General features: G+C 40.6%; 1 protein-coding gene across 3 annotated transcripts in view; it reads right to left on the bottom strand.

Moving 5' to 3' along the window:
* Positions 1-20837, bottom strand: part of CACNA2D1 (calcium voltage-gated channel auxiliary subunit alpha2delta 1) — a 520381-nt gene that overhangs the window by 16879 nt on the left and 482665 nt on the right. For all 3 annotated transcript variants that reach the window (XM_033958928.1, XM_033958927.1, XM_033958929.1), the window contains 5 exons: positions 20351-20503; positions 20199-20251; positions 14058-14113; positions 9702-9831; positions 1403-1515 (listed from right to left, as the gene is read on the bottom strand). In XM_033958928.1, coding sequence (XP_033814819.1) covers positions 1403-1515; positions 9702-9831; positions 14058-14113; positions 20199-20251; positions 20351-20503 — 505 coding nt within the window. The remainder of the gene's footprint in view (positions 1-1402; positions 1516-9701; positions 9832-14057; positions 14114-20198; positions 20252-20350; positions 20504-20837) is intronic.

The following is a 20837-nucleotide window of genomic DNA, read 5'->3' on the forward strand; positions in this document are numbered from 1 at the left end:
CACAGGCAGAGACTATTTCATAGCAAGCTAAGTCAGTGTCTCTCATTTCACTTGTGGGAGAACTGATATCATTTGGCATTTAGACAAAATCCAATGCATAGCTTTATTAACAATTTTATTCAAGTGTAGTTTTTTGTTAGACAATGTTCGGCTTGTCAGGTTACAGGAACTGCTAAAAGCCTCTGGCCAATATTTAGCAGAAGTTAAATTTTTGCTACTTGCCAAAGACTTGATGAAGTTATAGGGAAATACTTTTAAATCCAATAGGAGGAAATATATTTTCACTCAGGGAATAGTTGAGTCAGAGGATGTGGTAAGAGCAGATAATGTAGTTTGGACAAGTTCCTGGAGGAAAAGTTCAAAGTCTGCTATTGAGACAGACAAGGGAGGAACCCACTGCTTGCCCTGGATTGGTAGCATGGAATCTTGCTATTACTTGTGTTTCTGCATTGGCCACTGTGGACCATTGGTCTGACCCAGGATGGCTTTTCTTATGTTCTAACACACATGCCCCTTTTTACAATCTCCCCTCCCTTCCCCCATTTTTTTGCCATTTTAAACAGCATTTCTCAATTATCTGAGTTTTGCTACCAGTTATAGAATTTCTCCCTAAATGTATAAAACACTTCCATGCATAATTGACAGCGATTCACATCTACCCTTTCCACTCTACTCAATATTGAATAGACCTCTATCATATCAACCCTGAGCCGTCTCTTCTTTAAGCTGTAGAGCCCTAGACACTTTAGCCTTCCTCATAGAGAAGTCATCCCATCTCTTTTATCATTTTTCTTGTCCTTCTCTCTACCTTTTCGATCTTTGAGATACAGTATTCGAGGTAAGGCCATACCATAGAGAGATACAAAGGCATTAGAACGTTTTCATCCTTCTTTTCCTTTCTTAACATTCTATTTGCTTTCTTAGCAGCCGCCGCACATTGAGCTGAGAGTGTCAATGTATCTTCAACAATGACACCTATTGTATAATGGCTTCAATGCCCAATTTTCCTATTATAAAATACCTGATTAGCGCGTCCTTTCTTGAATCTACCTCAAAGCTCTGTTTAGAGAACCTTCTCTATGAAGTCGTTTTCCTTAAAACCAAAGTCCAGTGGTTGAGTTGAGGCCATCAATATGTTCATATGTATCCCTGGATTGTGTTTGCCTCGGGGGGAGGGGGAGGGGGGAACACGGACGACAATTTCTCAAAATATTTGTACCTTGTGATGACTTCAGTGTTGACTTGAAAGTTGGAGTAGAACATCACCCATGCTTGTATGTCTTTAATCTGCCTAATACTTTTCCATCTTTTTTCATTGATTTGGCCATGTATTTACCAGTCTTGCAAAATGTGAAATCACAATAAACCTATGTAGGTTACAGGTATATCTCTCAAAGGATACAAGGTTGCTCTGCTTGGATGAGTGGTCTTGAGTCACATGGGAGGCAGGTCTTTTTACTGTCTACAATTATAAATACAAGATTGGTCTCCAAAAGCTTTTCTGCATGATAAATTCTGGAAAAGAAAGACATAACACTCCCAATCAGAGTCACAGAAGATATTTAAAGATATTACATTTTGAAACACTGGAAAATTACTTTGTAATGAACAACACGAATTGGCAAGTATTGCAACAGTTGACTGACAGTTGACTGACTCCCCATCTGCTTCTGTGTATTCTACAGGGCCCTTCACTCAGCATCTGCTTGTGCCCCCCCAATCTCTCCCTGCACCTCTCCGTGTGACCTCCATTCATCAGTCAACCTGTTCTTTTCCATCATTATTTTTAAAACCTCACTGAAACAGATGCTTAGAGCAACCCTCATGAAGTAGATTTTCCTGCCTTTTTTCCGTGTGTCCAAGCTCATCTCAGAAAACATTTTTTGGAGGATATTTTACAATTTTAATCCCAAAACACAGCCTAGTCAATGTTAATAATGTTTATTTTCTTAAACTTTTTAACCTGCTTATAGAAACATAGAAGATGACGGCAGAAAAGGGCTCCAGCCCATCAAGTCTGCCCACTCTGCTTACCCACCCCCTGTCTATGCCCTAATGACCCAATTTCCTTATCTTGACCCTCGTAGGGATCCCACATGGGTATCCCATTTATTCTTAAAGTCTGGCACGCTGTCTGCCTCGATCACCTGCACTGGAAGCTTGTTCCAATGATCAACCACTCTCTCTGTGAAGAAATACTTTCTGGTGTCTGCAGCAGCCACTCTCTCCTCCTCTCCCTATTGGCTAAGGCTCTTAACATTTGCATCTCCTCTTCCTATAGGCTAAGGCTCTTTACACCTGCATTGTGATGTCATAGAACTTTCTGATTATAGAAACATAGAAACATGATGGCAGATAAAGGCCAAATGACCCATCATAGAAACATAGAAACATAGAAGATGAGGGCAGAAAAGGGCTACAGCCCATCAAGTCTGCCCACTCTGCTTACCCACCCCCTGTCTATGCCCTAATGACCCAATTTCCTTATCTTGACCCTCGTAGGGATCCCACATGGGTATCCCATTTATTCTTAAAGTCTGGCACGCTGTCTGCCTCGATCACCTGCACTGGAAGCTTGTTCCAATGATCAGCCACTCTCTCTGTGAAGAAATACTTTCTGGTGTCGCCATGAAATTTTCCGCCCCTGAGTTTGAGCGGGTGCCCTCTTGTGGCCGAGGGTCCCTTGAGAAAGAAAATATCATCTTCCACTTCGACACGTCCCTGTAAGCTCTACGGAGCAAGAACCAACTCTATTCTGTGTGCCTATATAGCACTGAGCACATCTGACAATGCAAGAGAAATACGTAGGCCCTTTCTTTAAATTGAAACATATGAAGTCCCATTTTTAGATAGGAATTGGGACGTGTTGTACTCCTAATAGTTTAGAAAAGGATCTCTTGACAGGAGAAGCCTCTGTTTCACAAATACCAATTGGTCCAACTTGTCAACATCCATGTTTAAGAGTCAGCACTTACATATGTGTGCTGGTAGTTCAGAACACAGGTGTATATGCGTGTTATTTTAATTAAAGAACAGATCCCACAATCACTGAGCAGAATCAAGTGGGGGTAGAGGGATTAAGGAGGGGGCAATGTGTCCTATTCCCCCCTGCAGGCAACCTCTAGGAACCATCATAGATCCCAAAGAGAGAGGAAGGTTGTGAGTTCCCCATCTGAAATGTGGAACAAACATTGATTTGTCTTTGCCCTAACTATGTCCAAATCACATCCCCTTGCCATGTGCATGTTGCACGTGTGAAGACTAAAGGGCTCATAATCAAATGAGAAAAACGTCCAAAAACCGGCCTAAGTCAGCACTTGGACGAACATTTCTCAAAAACGTCCAAGTGCCGATGATAGAACTGGGTTTTGGACGTATTTCTAAACGACCTAGGCCTTCATACTGCCGCTCAACGTCCAAAGCTAAACGGGGCGTTTCAGGAGGCGTGTCGAGGGTGGGAGTTGGGCGGGATGTGAGCCATCTTAGACTTAGTCGTACAGCATTTATAACCAAAAGTTTTACAACAGAGCCTAGACGGAACTTGGACGTTGTGATTTAGACCATGTAAAACATGGTCTAAGTCACAAAAACCCACCTAAAGTCAGCAGATAAGCACTGCAAACACATAAAACAGACCCCCACACACTACCCCAGTGATCACTAACCCCCTCCACCCCCATAAAAATTTTATTCACAACTTTAAATTTCAGCTTCCAGACCATCATCACCTGGCCGCCTGGCATAGGAAAGCCTAGTCATCCAGCCCAGAGGCAGTTTAAGTCGTCTTGGGGGTGGGTTAGGTACCCAAAGAGAGGAGGACCCATGCCCATAAGCCCCTGTAATCACTGCATTGATACTTAAACATGTGCACTCCCCTATACACCCCCTAAACCCTTTTTTACTGGCATATAAGTGGCTTCTGTAGCCATAAGGGCTATTGGGGTGGTAGATAAGTGGGTCTAGGGGATTCTGGAGGTGGTTTGGGGGGAATCACCGTCACCTATAAGGGAGCTGTAGTGAGGAGAAGCCATGGCACCCTTTTTGTGAAGTTCACAGAAGTGCCCTGTAAGGTACCCCACTATTTAGGTGCCATGCCTGGGGGTGCAGTCCATCACTTTGCAGACCTCTCCCATGTCCAACAGGGCTTGTTCTAGGCGTTTTGGACTTGGGCGGAAAGTTGGACGGAAATGTGGTATAAAGATGGACGATTTAGCGGCTTGGAAGATCAGATCGGCAGGACGTATAATTAGACGATTTTCGAAAGTAAAAAAAAGTTGGACATATCTTTCGAAAATGTGTCAGGCTCTTTTTAACTTTGGACGACTTGTGAGATGGACGTAAACGGACTTAGATGTCCCTTTCAATTATGCCCCTCTAACTGTCTAAAATCAAGGTTTCTACATTTATTTGATATGCAAATGCAAATGCCAATCTTTACACATGCAAATTGTGACTAGGGCTTCTTAAATAACCAATGCAGTCTCAAATGTTCCTACGCTACCTAAATAGATCTAAATATGTCTACTCTGGAGGAGGGACAGTGGAGATATAATACAGATGTTTAAATACTTGAAAGGCATTAATAAAGAACTAAATCTTTTCCAGAGAAGAGAAAATGGTAAAACTAGAGAGCATAATTTGAGGTTGCAAGGAGGAAGACTCAGGAGCAATGTTAGGAAATTCTTCTTTATGGAGAGGGTGGTAGATGCCTGGAATGCTCTCCCGAGGGAAGTAGTGGAGAGGAAAACGGTGATAGAATTCAAAAAAGCCTGGGATAAAAATAGAGGATCTCTAATTCAAAAACGAATGATGTAAATGAAAGAAGTAAGGCTGGTCTGTGTCCCATATATGGTGATTCGGTGTAGGATAGACTGGGGGCATCAATGTGAACTCCACTAATATGGAACAGGAGGATGTTGCTGGCCGGACTTTACAGTAGATATCCTGTAAACAACGGGATGGTTGGATAGGTTGAAGTGAGCTTGGACGGCAACTTCAGCAATTGGAACTTAGGACAAGACCAGACTTTACAGTCTATGGCTCCGAAGTATCAAAGTAGAGACAAGTTAATCAAATCATGTATTTTTAAAATGAGTATCACCAATGAGCAGACTGGATGGACCGTTCAGGTCTTTATCTGCCATCATTTGTTACTTCAGTTTTTGAGTATTCTTATGCTGCTGCATGAGAAGAATTGAAGAGCATTTTAGGAGGACATTCAGATTGCAATTTAGATTGAAGTTCTGCTAGAACAGGATATGGATATTCATAAACTGGTGACAATTTTAACAAGGCAATACAGGAGCATAAAAATCTGCGTGGAAGCATCTAACATTTACTGTATGTTATGAAATGACAACATAGATGTGGAATGCTTTTTCCGGAACGTTACGTTTGTGTGGAAATCTTTTGCAATTCAGGAAGTTGCTTAAAACCCATTTGTTTGTCCAAGCTTTCTTTAAGTGAATATAAATCCTTTGATGAGTTATGTTGTTATCGGACAGCTATGAAGAATGGTGCTGTTTGATAATTGCTCAGATGTAGTCCTGTTGAAGTTGCGACGATATAATATTGTAACCTTGTATTTTTCTTCTACCTGATGTATGTTCATTTTATTGTGTATAGAACTTTGTGAGCTGCCTTGGATAAAGACAGATTAAACATGTTTTAAATAAATAAATACATTTTGGTGGTGGGTGTGGGAGGGGGCATCAACATTTACACTAGGTTTCAGTAGGTGTAAGTCTGGTACCTAAACCACACAGAAAAAGCGGTATATCAAGTCCCATCCACTATACCTAATGTTTGGGTGGAGGAATCGTCGCTAAGTGGATTCTATCAAGGGCGTACGCATGGTTGGGTGCAGGAATCCTTCTTAAGTGGATTGTCTAATGTACAAATGTCTGAGTCTCATAGAATTGTGCAGTTCTAAGTCTTTCTTTAGATCTTAACTCCAGCAATTTCACTTATATTATTGAATCACTTGTTCACACAGTCCTATATACTATTTATTTGTATGGACCTTCTGACTGCAACCGAGCACCACACTGCCTCAGTTGCTAAATTCTTCGTCAGTCCAATCTTTATTAAATACTTTTTGTTTATCCTTTTTTTTTTTTATATATGTATAAAATCTTCATTTACTTTTAGTGTCTAATAGTCATCATATTCGTATTGGTACTATTTGTAAGAGGAACGTCACTTAGCTTAGTAGTGATTAGTTCATCTTTGACCTCTCCCGACATGCATTTTTCAAAAAAGAAATTTTTCTTCAGGGTCGAGGTAAACGTTTGTGGGAGCAATTCAATCTGAAACCAGATTGACATAATTTAGTGAGTCTCATAGAAGCCATTTAAATGGCTTTGAATATCCACCATCCAGGGGATGATGGCTATTAAAGATTGTGCTCGATGGTGTTAAAGAACCAGCCTTGCTGCTCTATAAGATTGTGAAAAACAACCCCCAGAAGGCGTTATAGGGCTTATTACAAGGTGCAAGCTGGGAAGCTATTTTGCATATATAACCAGACTCTAAAAATCTGTCCTTTTCATCTAAGCGAGAGACAGGAGGAGATAAGAGCTCTAGGAGGAAAAGAGATTGTTGAGGGAATTGGATATATAGAAACATAGACGCATGATGGCAGATAAAGGCCAAATGGCCCATCCATTCTGTCCATCCACAGCATCCACTATCTACTTACTTCTATCATGGATCTGATATGGCTAAATATTATGCACTGCCTCCTGGAAAATTGTCCATATTAGTACAGTAGAAGATAAAGTTAAACTCTTGCTTTTCTGTAGCTCTGCTTTCCTTTCTTGCTTCCTCCTTCTATTCAGTATAGCCGCTCACTTTGATGTATCTGAAAAATTGTAACATCCTTCTTTACCTCTTTGACTGGGTGACCAGAGAATTGGATAGAGGGAGAGCGCTAAATGTACTTATTTAGATTTTAGCAAAGCCTTTGACAGTGTTCCACACAGGTGTCTAATAAATAAACTGAGTGCCCTCAGGATAGAACCCAAAGTGACAGACTAGGTCAGGGGTGTCCAAAGTCGGTCCTCGAGGATTTTCAGGATTTCTCCAATGAATATACATGAGGTCTATTTGCATGCACTGCTTTCATTGTATGCTAATAGATCTCATGCATATTCATTGGGGAAATCCTGAAAACCCGACTGGATTGCGGCCCTCGAGGACCGACATTGGACACCCTTGGACTAGGTCAATAACTGGGTGAGTGGAAGATGACAGAGGGTAGTAATTAATGGAGATTGTTCTGAGGAAAAGGATATTACCAGTGGTGTGCCTTAAGGTTCTATTCTTAGGCTGTTCTTTTTAACATTTTTGTAAGTGATATTATTAAAGGGCTAAGATTTGCCTCTTTGCAGATGATACCAAAATCTGCAATAGAGGAGACAGCCCGGATGGTGTGAAAACATCAAGAAAGACTTAGCAGAGCTTGAAGAGTGGTCTGAAATTTGACAGCTAAAATTTAATGCTAAGAAATGCAAGGTCATGCATTTGGGCTGCAAAAACGCAAAGGAACGGTACAGTTTAAGGGGTGAAGAACTTATGTGCATGATAGAAGAGCGGGACTTGGGTGTGATTGTATGTGATGAACTTAAGGTGGCCAAACAAGTTGAAAAGGTGACGCCAAAAGCTAGAAGGATGCTAGGGTGCATAGGAGGTATTGATGCCTCTGTATAAGACTCTGGTGTGACCTCATTTAGAATATTGTGTACAATTCTGGAGGCCGTGCCTTCAAAAAGATATAAAAAGGATAAAATTGGTCGGGAAGAAGGCTACTAAAATGGTGCGTACTCTTCATCATAAGGAGTATAACCACAAACTTAAAGATCTCAATATGTATACTTTAGAGGAAAGGTTGGAAAGGGGAGATATGATAGATTCGTTTAAATACCTATGTGGCATAAATGCACTTGAGTCGAATCTCTTTCATTTGAAAGGAAACTCTGGACATTGGATGAAGTTAAGAGGTGATAGGCTCAGGAGTAATCTAAAGAAATACTTTTCTACAGAAAGGGTGGTAAATGCGTGGAAGAGTCTCCTGGAAGAAGTGGTGGAGACAGAGACTGTGTCTAAGTTCAAGAAGGCATGGGATAGGAAGATAAGATCTCCTAGAGAGAAGAAGAGATAATGGTTACTGTAGATGGGCCATTTGGCCTTTATCTGCCTTCATGTTTCTATGTCCATCTTATATGCCTCATCTCGGAGTATTTGTTTTTGGTCTTCCCCTCCCCCCCTTTCCATCTGTAAGCCCTTCCCACTTAAATTGAATAAACTTGGATGTGGACTTGGTAATAAATATCTAGTTTACTCGAAGAGGGAGCTTTTTGGAGACTGTCTTTTGAGGTGCTGTGCCATGTGACAAAGTATCTTGATTTATTTTTTACCTCACCCTGTGTTTTTGAGGAACTAGGAAGAAAGACCCAGTCAGCTTTGTGACTTGTTTAGAATAGATCTCTACACTGGTAAAACGTGTAATAGAATTTGCTTCTGACCTTTTTACTTATTGCTGGAATCTTCTGCAATACGCCATGTGCTAATACGAACCTGTGTCTGGCATATTTCTACAGGAAATAAGAACCAGATTTCTATAGTCTGTGCCTCAGAATTGGCAAGAAAAGCTAGAAATTAAGAATGTGCTTTTCAATTTGATATTAGTTAATAACTGCTGTTAGTCAGCAGGGTGGGAGGGGAAGACATGCACAGGGTTGAGAATAATCGTGGTAGTATGTCAAAAATACCAAGAGTGGAAAACCCACAAATGACGAGGATGAGAGCAGGAGATCAAAATAAAATAACTTTATTAAAAATGCTATAAAAAATAAGGCAACAAAATCCAGGTGAGTGGATAGAATAAGGAGCCAATATGGTCTGTTCCAACGCTGTATCCTATGAGGTTGGCAATTGCTCACTGCTCTGTTTACGTTCGCAGAGTGCCAGATATAACTCTGGACACCTTGCCAGACAGGCTGGATGGACCATTTACTATGCTACTATTATTGCATGGCCAGAAAACAAAATAATTGAAAAGGTTGAATTTATAACCACTAGAAATGGGCTTAACATACAAGTAAGTCACATTTAGTCTTTTCCCTACCACAGCTTAGCAAAAGGCCTCAGAATGCTTACCAAATGTTGAACCTTTTATAAACTACATATTGTACCAGCTACAGATAACAGATGAATGTGATAAAGACGCGAAAGTTAGGAACAAACCTGCTCAAATAATCTAAGTTTCTGGATTGGTAACAACCTTAATACTCATATATGTAGGCAGCTATTTGATAAACTGGGGAGCTATGGGCGTATGTATTGCCCTTCATATAATATACAGTATGTCAAATGTGCAATGGAAGTAGAGAACCTACCCCAGAAAAGCATCTTGGTCACTGGAGGTTAGATTTGTTAGAAAAGAAGACAAAATAAGATGATACCTTTTGTAGTGAGCTTTCGAAGGTAATCCCCCTTCTTTATATCAGAAATTCAAAAATCAAATGTGTAAACCTTTGCATATGGACAAGTTGTGTCCTTCATTAAACACTAGTTATGTGAAATTTGCAGCTACCTAACATTTATTAAATGACCTTTTAAAACTTTCACATCTCATTCATAGTACAAATATTTTGGGTTTTGCTTGTATTACCATAGAGTTCCCCAAAAGAAATATTCACCTAGAGCAGTTCTCACAGTCCAGAACACCGTAAAATGTTTTATTGCTGTTGTCAAAGAAATATTGTGTTTGCTCAGTTATGCAGCTTTGTTTGGAAACGGTAGCAGGGAATTCCTGATCTTCATAGTCAACTAGAAAACAAAGAAACAAAACCCGAAAAATCAATCCAAAAAGGGAAAAGAACCAAGTGGTTTACTAACAGATTCATTTTCTCTTCTGTCACTTGCTAGATCTTAATTGAGGACGAAGTTTATTTGTAAGTAATCAGTATATTCTTGTTTTTATATCCCACAAATTCCTCCGATCTACAGCCCAACTCATATCCATGACATTCTCTCAGTTGATGAACTCATCTGTTTTCCAACAGCCTCAACAGGTACTGAAGGAAAAAGAGGCAGATACACAGCTAAAAGAAATGAAACATCCATTACTACAAAGGAGTTAATTGTGTTTCTGCTACTACTACTATGAATTATTTCTATAGGCCTACCAGATGTACACAGAGCTGTACAGAGTAACAAAGGAGACAGTCCCTGTGGGTGATACAGTTAGGGGAGGGGTTTATCTGCTGGTCAGGGTGGTGAGCAGAGGAAAGTAGGGTTATGGATTGAAGGCTATATAAAAAAGGTGGGGTTTAAGTTTATATCAAACTGTTTGAAGTAGAACAAAGGCTTTTTACACAAACCATGACCCATCGAATATGTGGCAACTAACTGGCCACAACTTTTATATAAAAAGACACATAACATCATAAGCCCATGATTTTGATCTTCAGAGCAGTTTAAATGAGCAGGAAAGGCTCTGGCCTACTTAAACCATTTTTAAGGGGGAGGTAAACAAACTGCATTAAGGTATTAATTTCTGTCATTTACTCCCTAAAGCAGCTCATCCTGCAGTATTTAAGTCATCGTAGGTTACATAGTAATGAGATGCATAACATGCAAATACGCAGAGCAGCTCGTTTCTATTTACAGTACATTCCATAATGGAACTAGTGGCGAACATCAGGAGCACACCACAAGTTGCATTCTGGTCCTAAAATGACATTAAAATAACACCAACTTTTATCTGGGGTTATTTTACTGCCTGGGTGCATTGAGGTTCTAAGTCCCAGCCCAATGCTTCCAGCCATAACTGCCAGAGTTCCTCTCCAGTCATGAGTCATCTGATCCAGACCCTTCCTATGTAGAGTTCCATCAATATAGAGCTCCCCAACAAGACCTCTAATCCCCCCAAAGGAATCCCCCCACCCAAATGTTCATACTTTAATCCCCTAGGATTTCCAGTTTCTCCTGTCCTTTCAGCATCATCTGTCAAAGTAGCATCCCCTAGTGACAGTCTTTCAAAATTACTGCTAGGGTTGCCATTTTCACAGATGGCACCAGACAGGCAGATGCAACAGGAGATTGCTTTTGCCTTTGGAATCTCTAAACCACTAGGGAATTAGAGAACAGGCATGTAGGTGGGGGTTCTGGATCAAGGGGGCCCGATCAGGGAATCTGGATAAGGGGTTCTTGATTGGGGAGAACCCTGGCAATCATGGCCAGCAACATGTGGGACTGGTATACTGCAGGTTGGTAACTCCAGTGGTGAATCATCTTGATAAATCCCCTCCCCTCCAATATTTGGTGGTACTTAACCAGTCAGTGCCACTGAATATTGATTGTGAGCACTTTTGAATGGCTCGATTAGTGCCAGGGGCAGTCTATGGGCATACTGATGAAGGAGATGGCAGTTATCAGAGCAGTGACCTTATTCAGGTCACTGAACCCACTATTACCAGAGCATTCCCTGAAGAAAGCCAAAGCATGTTAGCTGAAACGTCATTTTCTACTTGACAAAGATGCAGTGAGATCTGGAAACCTGCAACAAGCACAATCCCAGCTGCGGAAACCCAGCTCCAAGGGGAGAAAGAACATCTTTAAACCTACCAGAGATTTTTTCCATTCTATGGACTTTCACAAAAAAAATTCAAATTTCTGACCAACTGACTTTCCTGCCAAAATTCAAATTGGTAGACTGCCCTAATCCCAATCAGGTCAGTGAACCCATTATTCAATGTTGATGCCAACATCGCCAACAGGTAGGCACAAAAGGCAGACCTAACTTTTTGCGCTTAGCTATGTGGGTGATGGCGCTGGATATCAGCAGGTGCCCACATAAACTTTGGATATTGATTCTGGGGCCCAGACATACCATACCATAGTTTATTGTATCCTGCAAAATTTCAACAAGGATTCAATGTGATTCACAATAAGATTCCTAATCAGTGAATATGAGTAACAATTTACAGGATTAAAGAGAGAAGAGATATGTCTAACATTTTCCTAAAGTGATAATGTGAGTCTTCTTGATGCAAACATTGTGGCAGGTTATTCCAAACTCTGGGGCCTTGAAATTCAAAAGTTGATTTGTATAACTTCTTCTGGTGAATATGTGAAGGAGAATGAAAGGTCAACTTAAAACGCTGTATTGATCTTGAGTTCTAAAAAAAATTCATAGCATAAGAACATAAGAATTGGCATACTGGCACATACCAATGGTCCATCATGCTCAGTGTCCTGTTTCCAACAGTGGCCAATCCAGGACCCAAGTACCAGATAGAAACCCACAGAGTAGCAACATTCCAGGGCTGAGATTGTGATGTCATAATTCCTCAGTCCACCAATGCCTAAGAGCCAACCTTATCAGTGATGTCAGAATGGCTTGATTGTCCTGTACTTGGCTCACATAAGAACATAAGAGCTGCCCTACTGGTCCATCGAGCCCAGTATCCTGTTTCCAACAATGGCCAACCCAAGTAACAGGCAGAATCCCAAAGAGTAGCAACATTCCAGAGCTGAGATTGTGATGTCATAATTCCTCAGTCCACCAATGCCTAAGAGCCAACCTTATCAGTGATGTCACAATAGCTTGATTGTCCTGTACTTGGCTCACAAAAGAACATAAGAGCTGCCATACTGGGACAGATAGAAGGTCCATCGAGCCCAGTATCCTGTTTCCAACAATGGCCAACCCAAGTAACAGGCAGAATCCCAAAGAGTAGCAACATTCCAGAGCTGAGATTGTGATGTCATAATGCCTCATTCCACCAATGCCTAAGAGCCAACCTCATCAGTGATGTCTCAATGGCTTGATTGTCCTGTACTTGGCTCACATAAGAATTGCCATACTGGGACAGACCGAAGGTCCATCGAATCCAGTATCCTGTTTCCCACAATGGCCAACCCAGGTCCCAAGAACCTAGCTAGATCAGTATTTTATAGATCTCTATCATATCACCCCTGAGTCGTCTCTTCTCCAGGCTGAAGAGCCCTAGCTGCTTTAGTCTTTCCTCATAGGAAAGTCATCCCATTCCTTTTATTATTTTCATCGCCCTTCTCGGTACCTTTTGAAATTCTGCTATATCTTTCTTGGGGGCCGGAATTGCACACAGTATTTGATGTGTAGCTGTAGCATAGAACAATTCAAGGGCATTATAACATTTTCATCTTTGTTTTCTATTCTTTTCCTGATAATTCCTAACATTCTATTTGCTTTCTTAGCAGCTGCCACACATTGAGCGGAGGGTTTCAACGTATCCTCAGCAATGATACCTGGATCCTTTTCCTGGGCAGTGACTCCTAACATAGAACCCAGCATCACATAGCTATGGGTTGGGATCACCTTTCCCACATGCATCAATACTAGAGCCTAGTCCATTAGAGTTCTCTCCATATACAAGCAATCTTAACTTGAATTCACTTTTTTATGGGTAGCCAGTGTAACTCACACAGGAGTGGAATAACCCTATCAAATTGGTTTGATCGAAAAATTAATCTGGCCGCTGTATTCTGAAGAAATTGCAGCCTATTATACTCTTTCTCTGTTATACCATAATACAGAGAATTGCAGTAATCCAAGTAAGGAAGTAAAACCACTTGCCCAACCATCCTGAAACTAGCCTGGTATTGAATATCTGGGGTTAAATTGCTCTTGGTGTGTCTGCTCCTGGGGTTTGATTTATTATTTTTTTTAAATGCAGTTCAAGATGAACTGAAATTATTCAGGTCGATATTCAAAGATATTTAACTGGCCAGAAATGGCTCCTGACCAGCCAAATTGCATGGTCAGTGCTGCTGAAAACTGGGTATTTTGTGGGTGTTCTGAGGGCAGAGTCTGCACTTGGCTAATATGAGGCACATAATTCGGATTGCATAAAAGTCTCCTCTCAAAGACCCCTGGGATAATACACAGGAGATTAAAGTGTTACCACTGGACCATTAAACTCATTTCTTATGACTCAGTTACACAGAGAAAATCAAGACTACGTAAGAGTCATTAGAAATCGATTCAGCAAATCTGATTTTTAACTTACCTGCCTCTAGCAAATGTGGAAATGTTAAGCTCCAAAACAGCTGCTGCAGTAGAGACCTGCGCGATAGAAAACATTTGAGTTATTGAACTTCTGTCTTTTTTTTTCTCCTTCTCCAATTTTACACATTTCGATGACCTAAAAAAATGTTACAAACGCCACGGCTCTTTTTAAACTCCTTCTGAGCCTTTAACAAGCAGAATATGTAACAACGGTGAGTTCTTTTGACGGACCATTTGGACCTTTACATGTTATTCTATCTTCAGGGGAATTGCGCCTTGAAACAGCCTTTCTGGCAAAACATGATCGTGTCGGCAGTACCATTCCCTCCCCGACGCGATTACAGCTAAGGGCTCCTTTTACTAAGCTGCAAAAGCGGTTTCAGCCCAAGCTTAGCGCACGCTAGATGCTGGCGCTAGTTCTAGCCGTGTAGCGCAGGTTTAGTGCGTGCTATAAACGCTATCGCAGCTTAGTAAAAGGAGCCCTAAGTCTTTTTGATATTAATTGCAAAAAGTTTTATTAGGTTATTTAATCATAAATATGTGGTAGAAAGAAGTGAATTATTTTCATTATGAGCACTTAAGCACTTTATTGCCCTTTCCTGCATTTTTGAAATACGTAAAAAACGAGACTAGTGAAGAGTCAAGGTGGAACAACACTCTAACCAATCCGGTCCTACGAGTCACCTCTGAAGTCCTTTCAAAAAACTTTGGTGAGTATATTTAATTAGATTTACATTAGCATTATTTGTTTCTATAGAGCATTTTTTGCTTATTTGAGGATTATTTTCAAAAATTGAATGCCTTTAGCTCTATCAAAAAAATGTTTGCCATCTATTTAAATAAAATTGAAACGACTATAACAAACAGCTATTTTGAGAACCGCAAACATGTTAATACTATTTCTACTAAACTAGTTGGCAATTAAAGAAATTCATTGTAGGATATTGATTGGCTGATGGTTTCTAGGGGGCGGTGTCTCAAGTATAGAAGGGCTGTGTTCTGCAGTGTTTCCTGCCGCCAGCATCGCATTGATTGTGGAATATGTGAAAGACTTGCATGGAGGGTCGAGGTGGATTGCTACTGTGCCTCATTTTTTTCATCACTGATTTGATACAATGAAGACACATAAGTGGAGTTTTTTAGCCATATGAAGCTTAACTGAGGCTTTTTCTCTACTTTTTTTCTGTGTCTTATATAATTTTTTTCATACTGTGGATGTATGTGGCCTTGAAGTGTCCCATAAGACCCCTGAGTGTTCTATTTAGGGCACATTTTGAGTTAAGTGGAGGATATTTACCCCTATCTCTTGTACCTTTCCCCACTTAACTGTATCTTCTCTGACTCCACTAGCTGCTTAACTCTTTGTGGGATCACCAGACACCCACTCAGGCGTTCCAGTCTTTTGAAAAATGTTAGATCCACAAGGAGGGCTGCTTGGATCTACAGCTGCATGAAAGAGAAGCCTGTTGCATCTTCTGACTGAAGTTTGGAGTCACTATTGACATGGATGATAATGAGCATTTCTATTTGTTCTTCCAGACTAACCAAGTTGCAATTTCTCTGAATGCAAGCAATAATGAATTAATTGCATATTTCTTTGTGTTCCCTGAGGCAGCAGGAAAAGGATGCATTGCCAGTCCCTCAGTTTATGAACTGTTTCAGTCATATAGCTTCTTGCCTTGAAAACAATAGTCTTTCTGTAATTCAAAATCTAGAAATAAGCTTGAAGCTCTGCCCTTGACACAGGCCAGCTGGCAGAACCTCATGGAGTTGGGATTTGTTTAAATGGTTGGCTGGATATTTTATTGCTTTTTAAGGATTATGATGGCTTTTTGCCATCACAAATATAGTCTAGCAGAGCAACTTCAAAGTGACTAAGTTGCATTCCTTGATTTTCAATTCATTCTATGTAGAAATTGGTTTATAACATTTTACATAGAATGTAGGCGTCAGAATCAAGAAGTCCAGATCAGGACATCTTCACTTCAACTGATATTTTAGGAAATGATCCACAGATGGGTGTATTTTCTGTCCCTCAGGCTGATTTGATAGAAGTACTGACTGATAGAGAAAGGATTATTGTTATTTCCCTATAATTGTGTCTCTTTTCACAGACTAAAAGTGGGGCATAGCCAAACACCTCATACGTTGCTCTTGTTGCATTATATGGTCTCACATTTTTTCTAGGAGAGATGCACTTGTTCTAGTCTATTGATAATTTATCTCACTTGATGGTTATCACCTATGCATGCCATTATGTAACAGCTAATTTAATTTAAACAGAAACATGGTGGCAGATAAAGGCTGAATGGTCCATCCAGTCTGCCCATCCACAGTAACCATTATCTCTTTCTCTCTCTGAGAGATCCCATGTGCTTATCCCAGTCCATCTTGAATTCAGACACAGTCTCCGTTTCCACCACCTCTTCCGGGAGACTGTTCCACGTATTTCCTCAGATTATTCCAGAGCCTATCACCTCTTAACTTCATCCTATGCCCTCTCATTCCAGAACTTCCTTTCAAATGAAAGAGACTTGATTCATGTGCATTTACATTACGTAGGTATTAAAACGTCTCTATCACATCTCCCCTCTCCCACCTTTCCTCCAAAGTATACAGATTGAGATCTTTAAGTCTGACACCATACGCCTTGTCACGAAGACAAAACCCCATGTTAGTAGCCTTCCTCTGGACCGATTCCACTCTTTTTATATCTTTTTGAAGGTGCGGCCTTCAGAATTGTACACAATATTCTAAGTGAGATCTCACCAAAGTTTTATACAGGGGCATCAATACCTCCTTTTTCCTACTAGCCATACCTCTTCCTATGCAACCTAGCATCCTTCGAGCTTTTGCCATTACCTTTTCAATCTGTTTGGTCATCACATACAATCACACCCAAGTCCCGTTCTTCTGATGTGCATCTCCATAACTGTACTGTTCCTTTGGGTTTTTGCAGCCCAAATGCATGACTTTGCATTTCTTAGCATTAAATTTTAGCTGCCAAATTTCAGACCACTCTTCACTAGGTCTTTCTTCATGTAATTCACACCATCCGGGGTATGTCTACTCTTGCAGATTTTGGTATCATCCACAAAGAGGCAAATCTTACCTGACAGTCCTTCAGCAATATTGCTTATAAAAATTTTAAAAAGAACAGGTCCAAGAACAGAACCTTGAGGCACACTACTGGTAGCATCTCTTTCCTCAGAGCTATCTCCATTGACCACTACCCTATGTCATCTTCCACTTAACCAGTTCCTGAGCCGTCCTTGGCAAAATCATGCTTTTTCAGCCTCCACATGCTGAGGAAAGTAAGATCCTACTTTCGCCAAAAACATTTTGCCGCCTTCGTCCAATCCATCATCCTCTCCAAACTTAACTACTGCAATGCCATTTACTTATGCCTAACAAAAAAAAAGTCTTCAAAGACTCCAGCTTATCCAGAATACTGCAGCCAAGTTGATCTTTGCAAAACGCAAATCTGACCATGTCTCCCCACTCCTGTCCAATCTTCACTGGCTCCCAGTGATTTCCAGAATCCATTTCAAATGTTCCTGCCTGGCTTTTAAGATCATTCACGGCATCCTTCCTCCCCTAATCTCACTATCCTTTGACTCCTCGAGTCCTGACTCCACTAGACCCGCCCAAAGATATAAACTATCCTTCCCCTCTCTACGCGATATTCTCTATGCAGGTAAACTGGGAAAATCACAGGTCTCTGGAACGACCTTACTATTCCGTTGCGGAACCTGGGCTCTCTCCAACTATTCCGCAAGCAACTGAAAACTTGGCTCTTCTCTAACATGTAATTCTATTTTCCTCCTTACTCTTCCATTCTATATATAAGCTCATGTAAACCTTTTCCTTTCTCTTCTTATATTTTAAGTTCTTGTAAACCGTGCTGAGCTCCACTTCCGTGGAGAGGATGCGGTATATAAATTTAAGGTTTAGTTTAGTTTATTCCCATCCCTTTGGGGCCCATCCCAAGAGCACTCAGTTTATTTATTAGACATTTTTATGAGCACATATGAAGATGCATGTGCTAGTGTAGTGCAGTGGTTAAAGCTAAAGCCTCAGTACCCTAAGGTTGTGGGTTCTAATCCCATGCTGCTCCTTGTGACCCTGGGCAAGTGACTTAATTCCCTCATTGCCCCAGATAGATTGTGTAAAGCATTCTGAGCTCCCTTGGGAAAACAGTAGAGAAAATTGAATAAATAAATAGTCCTGTGTATGTAAGAATTTTAATGACATGATTTTATTGCTTTTGTAATTTTATGCTGCCTTTTACAAATCTGCGGTAGAGGTTTTTACTGTAGGTCGATGAGATAAATGCAGATTTGTAAAAGGAGCCCTTAGTTTTGTATAATTGTATTTATTACTTAATAGTTATTCATCTGATAGATCTATGTTTATGATTTTAATTCATTTGCAATTACTTATGTTGTAGTTTATACCCCTGATGCAAACCGTGGGCGAAATGTGGCCACGTCAAGTGTTTGGTTTGTCTTCGATGATTGTCATTTTCTGTCACAGCTTTGTATAAAGACCCCTTGGTGAGATAAACTTCAAACTTGTAAGTTAAAAAAACAAAGGCCCCTTTTACAAAGCCATAATCATGATTCCCGTGCAGCCCATTCATTTCCTACGGGACGTGACACGTTTGCTGTGCCGGGACTTGCTATCACAGCTTTGTAACAGGGGTCTTAAGTTCCATTATTTATTATCATTGAGATAAGTACAAATACAGTTTATAAGCTCTGCAAGTTTCAAAGTGTAACTATACACACATCCAATTCAACTGTCAAACACATCCACACATTGTCAGAAAACAGGCAGTCTTGTGAAAGTCCTGACTTTAAAAATTGATTATCATGTCTTCAGATTATAGGAGGCCCAGAAAAGGTCATGGAAACGCTGAAAGAGATGCTGTTTTTGTCCTATCTGGGGACTTAAATTGTGTGTAAAAGCCTTGCATTTATGATTTACATCATTGAGCAATGTCTTCCATGTCAACAGACAATTAGGGCCATATTCTATAACCGGCATCTTGATTGTAGTGGGGAGGGGGTAGGCATCCTACCGCTGTCTAACCAGCCATTTGGGATGCACGTTTTCTAAAAAAAACTACAACCTGAGGCATTCCGCCTACACTGTAGGTTGAGGGATGCTTAAGCTCACCCAAGGCTGGGCGTGGTTTTGCCCAGAAGTGGTCTTAGGCAAGCATAAGACTGAAATAGGTGCCTAAAATGTAGGCCATTGAAATGCTGGCCTACATTTCAATTAGACACGATCGCTTAACTGATCACAGCAAGGAAATCTCCCTGCTGCAATCAACTGAGTGGTCATGGTAGGGAACCCCCGAGCCCCCCAGCAAGTTGGCTGGCAGAGGGATGCCCTCTCACTCATGCCACAAACTGCAAAACAATCCCTGGCAGGTGGGATGCCTTATCCCTCCTGCTAGCACCCCCCACGCACACACACAACATCCCCGGCAGGAGAGATGCTCACTCCCTCCTGCCAGCACGTCCCCCCCAACATCCACAGCAGGGGGTGGCGATTCTGTATAGAATGCCCATGTGCCATTCTCAAAAGCTGCTTAGGCAGCTGCTGAGACAGGGTGTCCTATACAGAATCAGGCCCTCATTGTCTTCTTTAAAAGTGTTGATTTTTTATAAAGAATCTCCAAATGTATGCGCCATGGATGCTTTGTAATAAATTAAAACAGTTTTTATTCTTGTTTTCTTCTTTGTTCAAACAGATGATACAGCCTGCTTCATCTATTTGAACAAGGAAAAATTAAAACAATGAAAATATGTTTGATTTTCATATCAGATGAGGAAAATATGAAACAGATTTAAAACTATCCAATGAATTCACATTGAATTTTCCAGAAACCTGAAGTGGATTTAGGAACATTCATCAAAAATACCAGAAAAATAAAACACCGAATTTGTCTAACTTATTTTACACTTTGAAATAGTCGAGATTTTTCAAAAATTTGCAGATTTGCTGTTAAACCTTTTGAAAGATTTCTGCTCAATTCTCTTGATGAATGGGTATAGAAGGACTAAATTTATGTGTGGAAACTTCCAAAATCTAGTTTTTTTGAGAAAGGAATTAAATGTTGATTGGAACTCACCATGCAGCAGCAGAAGCCCACCAGCCTAAGTTTAAAATGTCTGCTATCGTAGGCTAGAAGATATAAAATAAAGGAGCATAACATAAGCAGGTATCAGCAATTCATCACAGCATCGTGTTCAAACGCAAGAAATCTTGTGGAAAGTCACCTACCACATAAACGGAGCGAAGGCCAGCATCTTGGGTTGGTTCTTTGCCAGGATCACACACGGACTGGTAGTCATAGGATTTGTTAAAAGCGTAGAGGGAAACATCAATGAGTTTTCGCATTAGGCTGGGGTCAATTTCTCCAAAGAATCTGCCAATCTAAAAGAGAAAATATAAATCGTGTGGGCTGAAGAACAACCATGCAGGCTAACATCAATCACTTGCTGATTTATGTATTTATTTGCTCAATAAGTCACTACTCGCATTTAAAAAGGGTTTATGTTCCAAAAAGCAATAGTTAATTGATCATGCAGGGAGGAGAAAGAAATAAAGGGGCCTGTGAGAGAGAAATAAGAAAAAGGCAGCAAATGTCAAACATCCCCCTTTGCAGCCCTCATATATTCAACTTTGGCTTTAGGACACTAAGATGTACAAAAGAGTGGTGGCAATGCTCTCATTTTGGAACCAGCACACGGTACATGCAGACTTTTAG

The sequence above is a fragment of the Geotrypetes seraphini genome, chromosome 9 (assembly GCF_902459505.1).
Source record: "Geotrypetes seraphini chromosome 9, aGeoSer1.1, whole genome shotgun sequence".
Lineage (NCBI taxonomy): Eukaryota > Metazoa > Chordata > Amphibia > Gymnophiona > Dermophiidae > Geotrypetes > Geotrypetes seraphini.